Genomic DNA, 19,562 nt, shown 5'->3' with positions numbered 1-19,562 from the left:
ATCTCCGTCTTAAATGGGAGACCGCTTATTTTTAAACTGTGGCCCTTAGTTCTAGTCTCTCACAAGGGGAAACATTCTCTCAGCTTCTACCCTTCAAGTCCCCTCAAGATCACATATGTTTCAATAAGATCACCTCTCATTTTGTATACAGGCCCAACTTGTCCAACCTTTCCTCATAAGATAACCCCCTCATCCTGGGAATCAGTCGAGTGAACCTTCTCTGAACCACCTCCAAAGCAATTATGTCCCTTCTTAAATAAGGAGACCAAAACTGCACACAGTATTCTAGATGTGGTCTCACCAATGCCCTGTACAAATGTAGCAAAACATCTCTACTTTTATATTCCATTCTCCTTGCAATAAATGACAACATTCCATTTGCCTTTCTAATCACTTGCTGTACCTGCATACTAACTTTTTGTGATTCATGTACTAGGACAGCCAGATCCCTCTGTACCTCAGAGTTCTGCAATCTCTCTCCATTTAAATAATACACTGCTTTTCTATTCCTCCTGCCAAAGTGGACAAGTTCACATTTTCCCACATTATACTCCAACTGCCAAATTTTTGCCCACTCACTTAACCTATCTATATCCCTTTGCAGACTCCTTGGGCTCGATTTTAGGGTCGGGTTTCCTGCGGGTTTCCAGCGGGGGGGGCCCCGAAAATCCCGATATGCGGTCACGTGACCGGATCGCGCCGCGATCCCGACCACTTCCGGGTTCCCCGATGACGTGCGGGGCTGCGTGCGTGGCCCCCACTGGTGGGAATCCCGCAGGCAATTAAAGCCAGCGGGGTTCCACTTGAGAGTACTTACCTTGCTTGTTGAGGTCAGTTAATGAGCTGAATCAGCTGTCAAAAGAGGAAGTGTGGGATTTTACCTGCATCGCAGAGTGTTTCACACACTGGGGGAAACAGTCTCTCTCCAACCAGGCGTGTTGCAGCCAGCAGCCTGTGGCAGGTGCCAAGGTGCACTCCACGGGGGAGAGCCCTCACCCACGCAGGAGGCCACCGCGTCACATAGGGCAACCCCTGCCCCCCACCACCCCCCGCCAAGCTAGAGGACAGACCGACACGAAACCGCAGCCCCAGTCCGAGGAACCACCCACCTACCCTGCACAACCCCTCAGACCAACACCTGCCAGATGGGTGGTGCGTGGACACCCTCGGAGGACGAACAGCATGACCAGCCCCAGCAGCCTCGCAGTCCACCGCAGAGACGTGGAGCCCCCCAACACGGTGTTGTTGCACGCCCACCTGCACAGCAGGAGGGAGGGCTACCACAGAGAGAGACGCATCGCAGAGGGCACTACCCTCGCCACAGGGTCCACAGACCGAGGCGCAGCTCCCCGGACCTCTCCGAGCAGCAGTGCACACGGAGGCGCAGATTCACTCGACATGTAGTCGTGGAGATCTACAGGCTCTTTCATGCCGAGCTGCTCCTGGCTGGCCCCAGCATCAACTGCTTACCTGTCGCTGTCAAAGTCACCACTGCCCTCCACAACTTCTCCTCCGCATCCTTCCAGGGTGCAGCCGGCTACACCGCCGATGTCTCTCAGTCGTCTGCGCGGAAGAGCCCTGCAAATACAACTGCACCTACTCTGCAGTAACACGATGGGTGGCATCAGTGGTGGGTCCTCATAGTGATACCCAGGAGCGGGCATTATTGGACACAACAGACAGGATTCGCGGAGACATGGCAGTGGTGGTGCCAATATAATGTGTGCTGTTTGTTGCTCTGAAATTCAATATAGGTAACACCCATGGCAAACCCTCCGACACCCTTGTGCACCCCCTTCATGCTCACGAAACATTTGCCTTACGCTGCCTACTGCACATATGTGATGCATGCCCTGTGGCTGCAGCACAGGTGGTGGCAGGTTGAGTGAGGCTGGCCGTGAGGGAGATGCACGAGAGGGTGAGTATGGGATAGAGCCATGAGATTGTATGAGGATTGGGTCGCGTGTTAGTGGCAGGATGAGTACTGGCGAGATGAGTAGGTGGAGGTAAGATGAGGATGGGGTTTGAGTGGGTATGAGGAGTGATGTGACAGAGTAGTGTTGGCGGTGCTGAAGGAGATGTGGGGTTGGGGCAGTGTTGTGGCAGATGGAGTGTAGGGGAAAGACTTTGTGTTCTCACTGTGGCTGACCTACTGAGGTCATTGCAGCGCCTCCTGCACTGTATGCAGGTGGGCGATATGTTGGTTGCGCAGGTGACCCCCTCTGCCACCTCGAGCCAGGCCTTCTTGGTGGCAGAGGCTGGCCGCTTCCTCCCGCCCGCCGGGTGGAAGATCTCTGTCTTCGCCCTCCTCCTCACCCCATCTGATGATACCTGGGGTGAGGCATCATTAAACTGGGAGCAGCCTTCCCCCTGGGCTGCTCCATGCTGTAATTTGTTCCATTGGTTGCAGCATCTGTCAGTGGAGGACTGCCCCTTTAAATAGAGCGCCTCCAGCTGACAGATCGTACTGCGCATGCGCAGCCTGCCCGACGCGCAGACCAGCAGCGCGGACCCCGGAGGAGCAGGTAATTGATTCCTATTAGTGTGTTGCCTGCTACGATCGTGCGGGCAACCCACTAATTTCACCGAGCGTGTTGACCACGCTCCCGAAACCCAACCCGCCGGAAACCCACAGGGCTGGTAACATCGAGCCCCTTATGTCCTCTTCACAACTTACTTTCCTACCTACCTTTGTGTCATCAGCAAATTTAGCAACCATACATTCGGTCCCTTCCTCCAAGTCATTGATATAGATTGTAAATAGTTGAGGTCCAAGCACTGATTCCTGTGGCACTCCACTCGTTACATCTTGCCAACCTGAAAATGACCCATTTATGCCTACTCTTTGTTTCCTGTTAGCTAACCAGTCCTTTATCCATGCTAATATGTTACCCCGTACACCATGAGCTCTTATTTTGTATAGTAGCCTTTGAAGTGGGACCATGTCAAAAGCCTTCTGGAAATCCAAGTACACCACATCCACAGGATCCCCTTTATCCACATTGCTTGTTACTTCCTCAAAGAACTCTAATAAATTAGTCAAACACGATTTCCCTTTCACAAAGCCGTGTTGACTCTGCCTGATTGCATTGAGATTTTCTAAGTGCCCTGCAATAACCTCCCTAATAATAGATTCTAGCATTTTCCCGATGACAGATGTTAAGCTAACTGGCCTGTAGTTTCCTGCTTTCTGTCTCCCTCCTTTCTTGAATAGAGGAGTTACATTTGCTATTTTGCAATCTGATGGGATCCTTCCAGAATCTAGGGAATTTTGGAAAATTAATACCAATGCATCTACTATCTCTGCAGCCACTTCCTTTAAGATCCTAGGATGAAGTCCTAGGATGAATACTGCTTGGATAATAAGAGTCTAAACGGGATAGAGGAGCCAAGGGATCTAGGTGTACAGATACACAAATCACTAAAAAGTAGCGACGTTAATAAGATCATAAAAAAAGTAAATCAAGCACTAGGGTTCATTTCTAGAGGGATAGAATTGAAAAGCAAAGAAGTTATGTTAAACTTGTATAGAACCTTGGTTAGACCACACTTGGAGCATTGTGCACTGTTCTGGTCTCCATGTTATAGAAAGGATCTCGAGGCATTGGAGAGGGTACAAAAAAGATTCACAAAGATAATATCAGAATTGAGAAGATATTCTTATCAGGAAAGGCTGAACAGGCTGGGACTCTTTTCTCTAGAAAAGAGAAGGCTGAGGGGTGACCTAATAGGGGTCTTTAAGATAATGATAGGATTTAATAGTGATGATGTGGAGATGCCGGTGATGGACTGGGGTTGACAATTGTAAACAATTTTACAACACCAAGTTATAGTCCAGCAATTTTATTTTAAATTCACAAGCTTTCGGAGGCTTCCTCCTTCGTCAGGTAAATGTAGATTTAATAGGGTAGACGTAGAGAAAATGTTTCCACTTGTGGGGGGAGTCCAAAACGTGAAGTCATAAATATAAAATAGTCGCTGATAAATCCAATAGGGAATTCAGGAGAAATGTCTTTACCCAAAGAGTGGTAAGAATGTGGAACGCGTTACCACGAGGAGTAGTTGAGGCGACTAGCATAGATACATTTAAGGGGAAGCTAGATAGACACATGAGGGAGAAAGGAATCGAAGGATATTGTGAAAGGGTTAGATGAAGTTGGGAGGGAGAAGGCTCGTGTAGAGCATAAAGACCAGCATAGAGCTGTACGGCCGAATGGCCTGTTTCTGTGCTCTAGTTTTGATGTAACTCGATGGAAGCATCTTCCAGGCTGCTTTGAGGACTGTTATTTTATTCTGCATTTCCCAGTCTGTCAGTCAATCACTCACAGATAAATACAGACAGCACAAATGCCGGTGCTGAGATCATCATCCACAATAATAAACTTTAAACCTGCTCGGCCTCACATTCGTTTATTGTTAACTGAAATTTATAAGCTCCCTGAAAATTAATTTTGATGGCAGGAAGTTTTGAGTTAAGAAAACATCACCTGTCTTGGTAAAATGCAAGGTGGAATTGAGAGTTTTCATGTTTAGAGGTTTTCATTTCAGAATTGGTGTGTAGCCAGGGCATAGGCATAATTAATCGACTACAAAAAAAAGTGATTATATTTTAGATCTTCAAATATAATCTAATCTCTCCTCCTCCAATCAACATCAGTAGTCAATATACTGATTACATTTTCCTGGATAGAAATATATCATAGTAGGTACAGCACAGGAGAAGGCCATTCGGCCCATTGTGCCTGTGCCGGCTCTTTGAATGAGCTATCCAATTAGTCCCATTGCCCAGCTCTTTCCCAATAGCCCTGTAAATTTTTTCCCTTCTGAAAGTTACTATCGAATCTGCTTCCACCATCCTTTCAGGCAATGCATTCCAGATCATTACAACCTGCTGTGAAAAAAAATGTTTTCTCATGTCGCCTCTGGCTCTTTTGCTAATCTCCTTAAATCTGTGTCTTGTATAGCATTGTATAAAACAACCTAGCATTAACAAATAGCAGAGTGTGATGGAATACTCTCCACTTGCCTGGATGAGTGCAGCTCCATCAACACTCAAGATGCTCGACACCATCCAGGACAGAGCAGCCTGCTTGATTGGCACCCCATCCACCACCCTAAACATTCACTCCCTTCACCACCAGCGCACTGTGGCTGCAGTGTGTACCATCTACAGGATGCACTGCAGCAACTCGCCAAGGCTTCTTTGACAGCACCTCCCAAACCCGCGACCTCTACCACCTAGAAGGACAAGGGCAGTAGGCACATGGGAACACCACCACCTGCACATTCCCCTACAAGTCACACACCATCCCGACTTGGAAATGTATCGCCGTTCCTTCAGCGTCGCTGGGTCAAAATCCTGGAACTCCCTACCTAACAGCACTGTGGGAGAACCTTCACCACACGGACTGCAGCTGTTCAAGAAGGCGGCTCACCACCACCTTCTCAAGGGCAATTAGGGATGGGCAAAAAATGCTGGCCTCGCCAGCAATGCCCACATCCCATGAACAAATAAAAAAAGAGCAGAAAGGATTAGCCATACTACTCACCCATGGCATTGACCCAAGGAAGGCTGAGTAGCAGATTTCAATCCTGTTCTCAGCCAACATCCATCCTGGCACATGTATTCATACAGACATATATACTGAAGCAGGAGTCACTGGATAGCAGCAGGATCCCTAGCCCAGAGGCACTGAGGCTAATGGGGGAGCCATGTAATACATAGTTTGTTGAAAAAACAAGGTTTGGAATGTTGTCCTGCCTAAATGTGCATTTTTTCAATGCTGGAAGGAAGATGTAATATTCTCATTGCTTTTACATACATATAATCAACAGAACAAAATTTAGGTCAATACAACTACGGGATTCAAAAAGCAATAAACTTAGTGTTGCTTGCACTCCTTTAATAATGAAGTTATATAATATATAGGTATATATAAATTATTGTACATAAATTATTCTGAAGGAAGAGAATTTGTTAACCTACTTACCAGATGAGGGAGGAGTAGATCGCCTGGAACTAGGTACCACATCACCTAAACTGGAAGATGAATTTCCACCAGATTTACTAGGAGAGATTCAAATCAAACAGTTCATCTAAAAATGTTATATTGTGATGAACGACACTACTTCACTGAACGCAATCAGACAAAATATCTCACATCCATGTTTACATTTATCTACATTAAAAGCTCTTGCCATTCCTTATCCCATCTGCCTAATTGATCCAGATCTTTTTGAACACTGTTTATCACCCTTATATTTGGTAACATCAGCACACTTTATAATACTACAAATACTCCCCTCCAAATCATTTATGAATGATGTGAGCAGCAGGGGACTCATCGTGTGTATCTTTTTCTTGGAAGACATTTGTGAAATTTCTGTTTCCACCACACTTGTGGCATTTTGCATTTCGCATTTCCAGTTGGGCAATTTTCCCTGCTGTCATCCATCTCTTACACTTGCTGGGCTTATTCCAATTTAAACTTGTGCTTGAAATTGTACATGTCTTTTTTAATCTATATCCTTGATTGCATCTATGGATGCTCCAGCTCGTGATAGATCATCGACTTTAAACAATGACAATTTCTTGATGCTGAAATGTGCACTGAACTTTCTTATCCTGTGTCATGATTATCATCAAGTTGAATTATGCGAGAATATTCTTTGCTTTATCACCCATGCAGTAAATGAGTGTGTTTACTTGTCTAATTTTCACTTTAGCTGTTTGTCCTGACACAGTGCAATAGAACATCCAGAACAACGCTGATGATCCCCCACCGGAGCATTGAAAATAGTACACAGAAAATTCATGAGGCTGATCCCTAGTCTTGAGTTCTGAGAAAAAATTGGAGGAACTTGGGCTCTTCCTCCTTGAATGGAAGTATCTGAGAGGTCATCTTATAAGGGTACAGAAGACAGTAAATGGTATGGAAAAGATACATTTGCAAAATTAGTTTAAATTAAATTGCAAGAATAGGACAAGAGGGCACAGGTTCAAACTAGTAACTGTCAAATTTGGACTGATATCAGGAAGATCTTCATCAGAGTAATCGATACATGAATGGACTTCTGGATGGAATTGTGGAAGCGAAAACCCTGGAATCATTTAAGAACTAATTTGCTGCTCCAGTGTCATTCTCAATAGGTGAACTAAGATGGGCTGAATGGCCTTCCTCATCCATAATTATCCTGTGATCTTGTGATAGGCAAATATCAGTAGAATAATTCACAATAATATCATACACAATTGATTTGTGTGTGTTTGGTTTGGAGGTCTGGCCCTGTGTTAGAAGCCAGGAACTGCGTTTTGCTGCTTCCCCATGCTCCTGAGAAAAGAGAATCAAACCATGTAGCAAAAGTTCCAGATTGTACTAATAACATTTGGTGTATGTTACACCAATGAATCACAACTCTGAGTGCACCAATGTCAATGAACCATGTCACGCTGATAAGACAACACTCAGAATATAACTTAGAATCATAGAAAGTTACAGCAGAGAAAGAGGCCATTCGGCCCATCGTGTCCATGCAGGCCGAAAAAGAGCTATCCAGCTTAATCCCACTTTTCAGCTCTTGGTCAGTAGCCCTGTACATTATGGCATTTCAAGTGCACATCCAAGTACTTTTTAAAATGAGTTGACTGTTTCTGCCTCTACCATCCTTTCAGGCAGTGAGTTCTAGACTCCTACCACCCTCAGGGTGAAAAAATTTCTCCTCAGCTCCTCTCTAGTCCTTCTACCCAATTACTTTAAATCTATGCCCCTGGTCATTGACCCCTCTGCTAAGGGAAATAGGTCTTCCCTATCCACTCAATCTCGTCCAGTCATAATTTTATATACCTCAATTAAACCTCCCCTCTAGTGCAATCACATCTTACCTATAATATGGTGGCCAGAACTGTACGCAGTACTCAAGCTGTGACCTAACCAATGTTTTATACAGTTCTAGCATAACCTCCCTGCTCTTATATTCTATGCTTTGGCTAATAAAGTATCCAGAATGCCTTTTTAACCACTTTATCTACTTGTCCCGCTACCTTCAGGGATCTGTGGACATGCACTCCAAGGTCCCTTTGTTCCTCTACACCTCTCAGTATCCTCCTATTTATTGTGTACTCCCTTGCCTTGTTTGCCCTCCCCAAATGCATTACCTCACACTTCTCTGATTGAATTCCATTTGCCACTTTTCTGCCCATCTGACCAGTTCATTGATATCTTCCTGCAGCCTACACCTTTCCTCCTCACTATCAACCACACGGCCAATTTTTGTATCATCTGCAAACCCCACATTCAAGTCCAAATCATTAATATGCCACAAAAAGCAAGGGACTTAGTACTGAGCCTCGCAGGACCCCACTGGAAACAGCCTTCCAGTCACAAAAACACCTGTCAACCATTACCTTTTGCTTCCTGCCGCTGAGCCAATTTTGGATCCAACTAGCCACTTTCCCTTGGATCCCATGGCATCCATTTTGAAGTCTTCAAGTTTTTTTTAAAATTAGTTCTTAAGGCTGCCTCTTTCTCTCATAGTAACATATCAACAGTTTCAGGCAGAAAACCTTTGGTCCATCTAGCCCACCTATCCACAGTGTTCCCTTGATGCATAGCCAACAACCCTGAATCCCATTTGTTGACAAGAACCTGTCTAGTTGCTTCTTGAAACCCATTAAAGTGGGATGTGACAATTGATATCCCCCAGAGTCTCAACATAAATAAATAAAAAAAAAAAAATTAAAAAAACACAACACTAAGGAAATCAGGGGATATGGGGATAGGGTGGGAAAGTGGAGTTCAGGTAGAAGATCAGCCACGATCTGATTGAATGGCGGAGCAGGCTCAAGGGGCCGTATGGCCTACTCCTGCTTCTATTTCTTATGTTCTTAAGTGAGTAGGCGAAAAGGTGCAAATGGAGTTCAATGTGAGGAAGTGTGAGATCATCCACTTTCGATCCAATAAAGACAAATCAGTGTATTTTCTTAATGATGAGAAACTAGGAACTGTGGAGCAACAAAGACATTTGGGTGTCCATGTATACAGATCACCAAAAGCTAGTGGACAGGTACAAAAAGTAATCAAAAAGGTTGCTGGAATGTTAGCTTTTATCTCAATGGGGCTGGAAAACAAAGGGGAGGAAGCTATGCTTCAGTTGTACAGAGCCTTGGTCAGACACCAACTGGAGTATTGCATTCAGTACTGGGCACCACACTTCAGGAAGGTTATATAGCTCAATTAAACAGGTAAGCCCTATTTCTCTTGAGATCCGAGAGTATTAATTTTAACATTCTACACCCTGCCAGTTTTCATACCCCGTTGCTGTGCTCTGATCCTCACCTCCCCTTCCCCCTCTCCCCACTGTGTTCTACTCTTGAATCCACTTCCCCCAATTTGCAGTCTTCAGCCCCTCCCTTATTAAGCCTTAGTTAAGCTACTTATATCTTTGCCATTACTAAGACACTCAGCTTAGTGAAAAACTCACATGGCAGCCAGAAAAATGTTCATCGGTTACCTCTTGAAAAATCAGAAGTCAGCAAAGGCTTTCAAGTTTTCTTTAAATTGGTAGTCTTTGCTAATTCCCAATTGTTTATTGGTTGCTTTTATATGCCCTTGGTAGTTTTTCTTTGGAAATTTATATGCTCATTTTTCTCTACTTATTCAGTTGAGATTTGTTGCTGTTTTAGGAATATGAAATTTGAGCCAATCAGATGCATGTGTGACAAAGAAACTTTCATTTGTACAGCTGTGACACATGAAGTGCAACAGCCAAGATGCGATGGACAAAATACATGCTAATTGCTAGATTTTTATATGTAGTTCTTATAAAAATTGACTTTTTTTAGATCCCCTAACAGAAGGTGCATGTAAAAAAAACATTGAGATGATGTTGATAAAACAACTTGAATTTCTCCATTGAGACACTAAAACTTTGCCTCTGTGAACAGCATGTAAACCCAACTAGCACCTCCCTCTGAAGGATATGCAGATTATGTTGAAGTGAGTTATCAGTCATGAGTTATTCTAGTCCTTGACCTAAAATTATTACACACTGACCCTTCTTCAAAATATTTTGCTAACATTTTAATATGTTTATTGATCTATAGCAATGTCACAAATGGTCTTCGTGATATTAAGGCAAGCTTATTAGTATTTTCCTTTTATTACAATGACTCTGACGTGTACAGTCTTCACTTGATATTTTCCCATCAACACCAATATCACAGATTTCACTAAACATTTTGTATCGAGAATAAAACGGGAGAGTCAATAATAGCATCAGCTGAAGTATCCCAGTTTCCCACTTCATTTTTGTGATCTAACTACAGTCCAGATATGAGCTCGGTTGATCAAATCTGAAATGGAATCCAGTTTCAGGTCTGGGCTTAGTTCTCTTGTCAGGGTTCAGATCACTTAGCAGTGCAGTCTGTTTTATAAGAAGCTGCATTTCTATTATGGCATTTAGCAGACGTGTTATCTTAATAGGTAGAACCTGGGGAAATTCAGCTATATGCTAACAGATCTAAATAGTCACATTCTGGCTCCAAGCATCTTCTACATCAGGAATTTTCTTTTCAGCTTACCTGGAGTGATATTTTCCTTGCTTCACCTTTTGGTCATTCTGCAGCCTCATGTTTTCTAATTTGACTGGACTGGGGATGAACCCTATTTCACAGCCTTCTTTAACCAACCGTCCTATCCACCAGTCATTGTTAAATTTCTAAACGTGAAAACAAATAAGGAAAAAGAATAAATATATATATCTATGTTAAGACAAAATTTTGTGTTAAATGCTACACCGTGTATCCAACTTACTTCTTTGACATGTAAAAAATCCTTTGCTTCGAATGAGATAGCCATGCCTGGGACGGGGACATCATTATCCAGTGCTGCACTGTAGCCAACATTTGTCCGTACGGCAAATGCAACAGGTTTAGTCTGTCGGGAAAAAGTGAATTTTTTTTTGATTAAATATTTCTGGTTTACTGAGACGATGGACAACTTTGTGAGCATTCAGTGCTCCGCCGACGCCCACCAAGAAAATATTTCCATTGGTGCACTGGATGTTATGTTGACCACATCATAATTTTGCACACAAATAAAAATTTAGCGTTAAGCATTGAACAAGTATAAACTGATTCAATTAGCACAGAGTCCATCACATCATTGCTCTTTTAATCACACACCCATTTCTTGCAGCCCCCATTCGATTGACACGATAGAAGACAAAGCTTGCTGAGAGTTGGATGAATCTACTAAACAGAGTGACTTGCTAAACAGAGTGACAATGGAAATTTGGTGAGTGGGAGAATTAGGTGCAGGGATGAAGGAGCTGCTAAGTAATTTAAACCAAAGGGCAACAGTAAATACATAAATATATAAAATAAATCACAGTAATTAATTAGATCAATTGGATTAAATTAAAATTACCAACATTAAAAGGGATCCAAATTGCATTAATAAAAATTTGGTATACATAAATAATAAATGAGTTAAGGGGATACTAAAATAAAGAAGTTAATAAACAAAGACTTATTAGTTTCAAATTAATCTGAAATCAAGCTAAATCAAGTAACTTTATTACATATGGAATTAAATTACTCCTAATAAATAAATAAATAAAAACTAGGAATGGCAGTGCAGGCTATGTGTTGGTACTGTGATCTGTGGGAGTTTGTGGACAGTGAGAGTGTCCTGGACTGCCACATCTGCAGAAACGTCTCTGCCTCGAGACACTCCAGCTCAGAGTCTTTGAGCTGGAGTGCGAGTTAGAGACACTCCCAATACATAAGGGAGGGGGAGGAATTTTTGGATAGTTTTCTCCAGAGTACAGTCACACCTCAGAGGAAAGCACAGGTGCAGGAAGGGGAGAGAGAGACTGTTGGTCAGCAGCGTAAGGAGAATCAAGGGGAGGTAGAGAAGGAGGTCCCGCAGACAATGGTCCTATCCAAAAGGTATGATGCACTTGCTACCTGTGTGGATAAGGATGTAGACTGTGGGTGGACAGCCAAAATATTAACCATGGCACCGTGGAACAGGAGGCAGTCCAAAGGTTGCGGGGGGGGGGGGGGGTGGGAGTCATAAGGGATTCGATAATAGGGGGATAGATAGCATTCTCTACAGTTGCGACTGAGTCCAGACGGGTGTGTTGCCTACCTGGTGCAAAGGTAAAGGATATCTCGGAGCAACTGGAGAGGAACTTAGAAAGGGAGGGGGAGGATCCAGTTGTTGTTGTCCATGTTAGGACCAATGACATAAGGAAGAAAAGGGAGGAAGTCCTGCTAAGGGAATATCAGAAGTTAAGAACTAAATTAAAAAAGACAGGACCTCACGGGTGGTAATCTCAGGATTACTACCTGAGCCACATGCTAATTGGCATAGGGATAGACAGATCAGGAAGATAATTGCTTGGTCGAAAGACTGGTGTGGGAAGGAGGGGTTCCATTTCATGGGACACTGGCACCAGTACTGGGACAGGAGGGAGCTGTACCGCTGGGACGGGCTCCACCTGAATTGGAATGGGACCAGAGTCCTAGCGGAAAGGATAAATAGGGCTGTGGATAGGAACTTAAACTAGTAAGACGGGGAGGGTTCTGGTGAAAATAACACAAGTCTGAAGATAAAAGAAATAGGAACTGAAAGTAAAGGTCAGACCAAGGTAAGTAACAAGGGTAACAAACAGTTAGGGAACAAATACCGTTACAGAACATAAGAACAAAATGACTGTTAAAAATAAAAAGTGAGGGGAACAATTATTAAAAACAAATTAAATTGCCTGTACAACAATGTGCACAGTATCCGAAACAAAACGGGGGAACTGGAGGCAATAATTCACAGCGAGGCGCCAGAAGTAATAGGGAGAACTGAAGCAGGGCCACGTAAAGAACAGGACTGGCAGTTAAATATTGGAGGATATAACATATTTAGAAAGGATAGGGAAGGAAGTGGGGGTGGGTGGGGTAGCTGTACTAATTAGAGGAATCATAATGGCAATAGAAAAAAGGGACATAACTAACATTAAGATAGAAACAGAGTCCACATGGATTGAGACAAAGGATAAGAAGGGATTGATCGTGTTGATAGGTATGTTCTACAGACCACCTAATGGTGGAAGGGAAGTGGAGAAAGAAATATGGAGGCAAATTTATGAAATGAGTAAAAAACATCGAATAATAATCATGGAAGATTTCAACTATCCCCAAATAAACTGGCATGAGGAGGTAGGGAAAGGGGAATGGAGTTTTTACAGTATGTACAAGACTCCTTTTTTACTCAGTATGTGAGGAGAGGAATCACCGCTGGATCTAGTAATGGGAAATGAACCGGACCAGATATTAGAAGTAACTGTTGGCGAACATCTAAGTAGTAGCGATCATAACATAATGAGGTTTAAAATAATGATTGAGAAAGACCATAAGACTGACAAAGCTAATTTTGAGGGGATGAGAATGGAACCAAGGAAAGTAAACGGAAAAAAAATCTTGACAAATAAAGAGATAGAACAGCAGTGGGTAATATTTAAAACGGTGAGCAATAGAGTTCAGGAGAAATATAGTCCTCTAAAAAACAAGAACAAACTAGCCAATAATGAAACACCATGGATGAATAAAGAGATAAGGTTAAAACTGAAACTAAAGAAAAAAGCATACTCTAAGTACATAGACAATAAAGGAGAGGATGACAAAAGGGAATAAGAAGAGGCTAGGAAAGATGTCAAAAAAACAATTAGGAAAGCAAAGAGGAACTATGAAATTAAATTATTAAGGAATAAAACAATAAAGTATTCTATAGACACAAATAACAAAAGAAAAATCAGGCTAGGGATAGTGCCACTAAGGGATAAGAACATAAGAAACATAAGAAATAGGAGCAGGAGTAGGCCAATCGGCCCCTCGAGCCTGCTCCGCCATTCAATAAGATCATGGCTGATCTGATCCTAACCTCAAATCTAAATTCATGTCCAATTTCCTGCCCGCTCCCCGTAACCCCTAATTCCCTTTACTTCTAGGAAACTTGTCTATTTCTGTTTTAAATTTATTTAATGATCTAGCTTCCTGGGGCAGCAAATTCCAAAGACCTACTACCCTCTGAGTGAAGAAGTTTCTCCTCATCTCAGTTTTGAAAGAGCAGCCCCTTATTCTAAGATCATGCCCCCTAGTTGTAGTTTCACCCATCCTTGGGAACATCCTTACCGCATCCACCCAATCAAGCTCCTTCATAATCTTATATGTTTCAATAAGATCGCCTCTCATTCTTCTGAACTCCAATGAGTAGAGTCCCAATCTACTCAACCTCTCCTCATATGTCCACCCCCTAATCCCCGGGATTAACCGAGTGAACCTTCTTTGTACTGCCTCGAGAGCAAGTATGTCTTTTCTTAAGCATGGAGACCAAAACTGTATGTTTTTTTTTAATTCGTTCACGGGATGTGGGTGTCGCTGGCAAGGCCGGCATTTATTGCCCATCCCTAATTGCCCTCGAGAAGGTGGTGGTGAGACGCCTTCTTGAACCGCTGCAGTCCGTGTGGTGACGGTTCTCCCACAATGCTGTTAGGAAGGGAGTTCCAGGATTTTGACCCAGCGACAATGAAGGAACGGCGATATATTTCCAAGTCGGGATGGTGTGTGACTTGGAGGGGAACGTGCAGGTGGTGTTGTTCCCATGCGCCTGCTGCCCTTGTCCTTCTAGGTGGTAGAGGTCGCGGGTTTGGGAGGTGCTGTCGAAGAAGCCTTGGCGAGTTGCTGCAGTGCATCCTGTGGATGGTGCACACTGCAGCCACAGTGCGCCGGTGGTGAAGGGAGTGAATGTTTAGGGTGGTGGATGGGGTGCCAATCAAGCGGGCTGCTTTATCTTGGATGGTGTCGAGCTTCTTGAGTGTTGTTGGAGCTGCACTCATCCAGGCAAGTGGAGAGTATTCCATCAAACTCCTGACTTGTGCCTTGTAGATGGTGGAAAGGCTTTGGGGAGTCAGGAGGTGAGTCACTCGCCGCAGAATACCCAGCCTCTGACCTGCTCTCGTAGCCACAGTATTTATATGGCTGGTCCAGTTAAGTTTCTGGTCAATGGTGACCCCCAGGATGTTGATGGTGGGGGATTCGGCGATGGTAATGCCATTGAATGTCAAGGGGAGGTGGTTAGACTCTCTCTTGTTGGAGATGGTCATTGCCTGGCACTTATCTGGCGCGAATGTTACTTGCCACTTATCAGCCCAAGCCTGGATGTTGTCCAGGTCTTGCTGCATGCAGGCTCGGACTGCTTCATTATCTGAGGGGTTGCGAATGGAACTGAACACTGTGCAGTCATCAGCGAACATCCCCATTTCTGACCTTATGATGGAGGGAAGGTCATTGATGAAGCAGCTGAAGATGGTTGGGCCTAGGACACTGCCCTGAGGAACTCCTGCAGCAATGCCCTGGGGCTGAGATGATTGGCCTCCAACAACCACTCCCATCTTCCTTTGTGCTAGGTATGACTCCAGCCACTGGAGAGTTTTCCCCCTGATTCCCATTGACTTCAATTTTACTAGGGCTCCTTGGTGCCACACTCGGTCAAATGCTGCCTTGATGTCAAGGGCAGTCACTCTCACCTCACCTCTGTAATTCAGCTCTTTTGTCCATGTTTGGACCAAGGCTGTAATGAGGACTGGAGCCGAGTGGTCCTGGCGGAACCCAAACTGAGCATCGGTGAGCAGGTTATTGGAATATGCAGTATTCCAGGTGCGGTCTCACCAATACCTTATATAACTGCAGCAATACCTCCCTGTTTTTATATTCTATCCCCCTAGCAATAAAAGCCAACATTCCGTTGGCCTTCTTGATCACCTGCTGCATCTGCATACTAACCTTTTGATTTTCTTGCACTCGGACCCCCAGATCCCTTTGTACTGCAGTACTTTCCAGTTTCTCGCCATTAAGATAATAACTTGCTCTCTGATTTTTCCTACCAAAGTGCATAATCTCACATTTTCCAATATTGTATTGCATCTGCCAAATCTCCGCCCACTCACCCAGCCTGTCTATATCCCCTTGTAGGTTTTTTATGTCCTCCTCACTCTCTACTTTCCCTCCCATCTTTGTATCATTCGCAAACTTTGATATGTTACACTCGGTCCCCTCCTCCAAATCATTAATATAGATTGTAAAGAGTTGGGGACCCAGCACCGACCCCTGCGGAACACCACTGGCTACTGGTTGCCAGTCCGAGAATGAACCATTTATCCCAACTCTCTGCTTCCTGTTAGATAACCAATCCTCAATCCATGCCAGAATATTACCCCCAATCCAGTGATTCTTTATCTTGAGCAATAATCTTTTATGTGGCACCTTGTCGAATGCCTTCTGGAAGTCTAAATACACTACGTCCACTGGTTCCCCTTTATCCACCCTGTAAGTTATGTCCTCAAAGAACTCAAGCAAATTTGTCAGACATGACTTCCCCTTCATAAAGCCATGCTGACTTTGTCCTATTAAATTATGTTTATCCAAATGTTCCGCTACTGTCTCCTTAATAATAGACTCCAAAATTTTACCCACCACAGATGTTAGGCTAACTGGTCTGTAATTTCCAGCCTTCTGCCTACTACCCTTTTTAAATAAGGGTGTTACATTAGCAGTTTTCCAATCTGCCGGGACCTTTGCCGAGTCCAGAGAATTTTGGAAAATTATTACCAAAGCATCCACAATCCCTACTGCCACTTCCCTCAAGACCCTAGGATGTAAGCCATTAGGTCCAGGGGATTTATCTGCCTTGAGTCCCATTATTTTACTGAGTACCAATTCCTTAGTGATTGTAATCGTATTTAGCTCCTCCCCACCTAGAGCCCCCTGTTTGTCCAGTGTTGGGATATTCATAGTGTCCTCTACCGTAAAGACTGAAACAAAATATTTGTTCAGCATTTTTGCCATCTCCATGTTTCCCACCATTAATTTCCCGGTCTCATCCTCTAAGGGACCTATGTTTGCCTTAGCCACCCTTTTTCTTTTTATATAACTATAGAAACTCTTGCTATCTGTTTTTATATTTTTTGCGAATTTATTTTCATAATCTATCTTCCCTTTCCTAATCAATCCTTTAGTTACTTTTTACCGTCTTTTCAAGACTTCCCAAACTTCTATCCTCCCACTAAGTTTGGCTACCTTATATGTCCTTGTTTTTAGTCGGATACTATCCTTAATTTCTTTACTTAGCCACGGATGGCTGTCATTTCTTTTACACCCTTTTATCCTCAGTGGAATATATATTTTTTGAAAGTTGTAAAATAACTCCTTAAATGAACACCACTGCTCATGTACCGTCTTACCCTTTAATCTATTTTCCCAGTCCACTTTAATCAATTCCGCTCTCATACCATCATAGTCTCCTTTATTGAAGCTCAGTACGCTTGTTTGAGAACCAACCTTCTCACCCTCTAATTGGATATGGAATATAATCATGTTATGGTTACTCATTCCAAGGGGATCCTTAACTAAGACATCATTAATTAATCCTGGCTCATTACACAGGACTAGGTCCAAGGTTGCTTGCCCCCTTGTAGGATCAGTTACATACTGCTCAAGAAATCCATCCCTAATACACTCAATAAACTCTTCCTCAAGGCTGCCCTGCCCAATTTGATTTGTCCAGTTAATATGATAGTTAAAATCCCCCATAATTATAGTTATTCCCTTATTACATGCCCTGACTATTTCCTGATTAATACTTCTTCCAGCAGAGTTGCAACTATTAGGAGGCCTATATACTATGCCCACTAGTGTTTTTTTCCCCTTATTATTCCTGATCTCTACCCAAACTGTTTCATTATCCTGATCCTTTGTCCCAATATCATTTCTCTGTATTACAGTGATTCCTTCCTTTATTAACATAGCCACCCCACCTTTACACAAGATAAACTCACAGGTAATGACAGCGAAATGGCAGAAATATTGAATAGTTACATTGCTTCAGTATTTACCAGGGAGATTAACAAGGTGGGCATGACATTGGAAGACAACATTAAAGCTGGGGGGGGGGGGAAAGAGAAAGAGATAATTGATAATCTAATCAACTTAGAGGATGAAATCCCTGGTCCGGATGGATTGCATCCAGGCATATTAACAGAAATTAGGGAAGAGATAGCAGAGACACTATTACATATATATAAAAATTCATTAGAAAAAGGGAAGAGTGCCAGAGGACTGGCAGACAGCTAATGTGATTCCGATATTTAAAAAGGGAGATAGAACCAGTCCAGGGAACTGTAGACCAATTAGCATAACAGCAGTGGTAGGAAAGATAATGGAATCTTTACTCAAAGATGTAATAGAAAAATATCTAGAGAACGAAAATATAATAAAGAATAGTCAGCACAGATTTCAGAAGGGAGAGTCATGTTTGACCAACCTTATTGAATTCTTTGAAGTAACAGAAGGAGTAGACAAGGTCAGAGCATGTGGAGTCAGGGAACAAGTAACAGAATGTATAGCAAGCTGGCTACAGAACAGAAAAAAAAGTGCAGGGGTTAAGGGTAGCTACTCAGACTGGCAAAAGGTAGGAAGTGGTGTTCCACAAGGATAGGTGCTGGGACCACTGTTGTTCACAATTTACATTAACAATTTGGACTTGGGAATTGGAAGTACAATTACAAAATTTGCAGACGACATCAAATTGGGGGGGGGGTGTAGTTAATACATCAAAAATGCAAGACAACATTAATAAACTTGCAGAATGGGCGTGTAATTGGCAAATGAATTTATAGATAAGTGTGAGGTGGTGCATTTTGGTAGGAAGTATAAGGAGGCCACATATTGCTTGGATAATAAGAGTCTAAACATGATAGAGGAGCAAAGGGATTTTAGGGTACAGAGACACAAATCACTAAAAGTAGCCATGCAGGTTAATAAGGCCATAAAAAAGGCAAACCAAGCTCTGGGGTTCATTTCTAGAGGAATAGAATTGAAAAGCAGAGAAGTTATGTTAAACTTGTATACTTGGTTAGACCACACTTGGAACAGTTCTGATCTCCATGTTATGAAAAGGATATAGAGGCATTGGAGAGGGTGCAAAAAAGATTCACAAAGATGATACCAGAACGGAGAAGATATACTTATCAGGAATGGCTGAACAGTCTGTGCCTCTTTTCTCTAGAAAAGGGAAAGCTGAGGGGTGACCTGATAGAGGTCTTTAAGATAATGAAAGGGTTTGATAGGATAGACGTAGAGAAAATGTTTCCACTTATGGGGGAATCTAAAACTAGAGGACATAAATATAAGGTAGTTAAGGTAGTCACTAATAAATCCAATAAGGAATTCAAGAGAAACTTATTTACCTAGAGTGGTAAGAATGTGGAACGTGCTACTACAAGGAGTAGTTGAGGCAACTAGCATAGATGCATTTAAGGGGAAGCTAGATAAACACATGATGGAGAAAGGAATAGAAGGATATGTTGATGGGGTTAGATGAAGTAGGGAGGGAGGGAGGAGGCTCGAGTGGAGCATAAACACCAGCATAGACTAGTTGGGCCAAAAGACCTGTTTCTGTGCTGTAGACTCGATGTAACATTATGCAACATCCAGACAACTGCACTTACAG

At 43.1% G+C, this 19,562-nt stretch overlaps 1 protein-coding gene across 3 annotated transcripts in view; it reads right to left on the bottom strand.

Annotated features, from left to right (window-relative positions):
* The window catches only part of LOC137343211 (voltage-dependent L-type calcium channel subunit beta-2-like), a 351,241-nt gene that overhangs the window by 42,298 nt on the left and 289,381 nt on the right, over positions 1-19,562 (bottom strand). For all 3 annotated transcript variants that reach the window (XM_068007083.1, XM_068007084.1, XM_068007085.1), the window contains 3 exons: positions 10,812-10,934; positions 10,580-10,716; positions 5,991-6,067 (listed from right to left, as the gene is read on the bottom strand). In XM_068007083.1, coding sequence (XP_067863184.1) covers positions 5,991-6,067; positions 10,580-10,716; positions 10,812-10,934 — 337 coding nt within the window. The remainder of the gene's footprint in view (positions 1-5,990; positions 6,068-10,579; positions 10,717-10,811; positions 10,935-19,562) is intronic.

This window comes from Heptranchias perlo, chromosome 2 (genome assembly GCF_035084215.1).
Source record: "Heptranchias perlo isolate sHepPer1 chromosome 2, sHepPer1.hap1, whole genome shotgun sequence".
Lineage (NCBI taxonomy): Eukaryota > Metazoa > Chordata > Chondrichthyes > Hexanchiformes > Hexanchidae > Heptranchias > Heptranchias perlo.
Note: the sequence above shows the minus strand (reverse complement) of the source record. Positions and strands in the feature narration are given on the sequence as shown.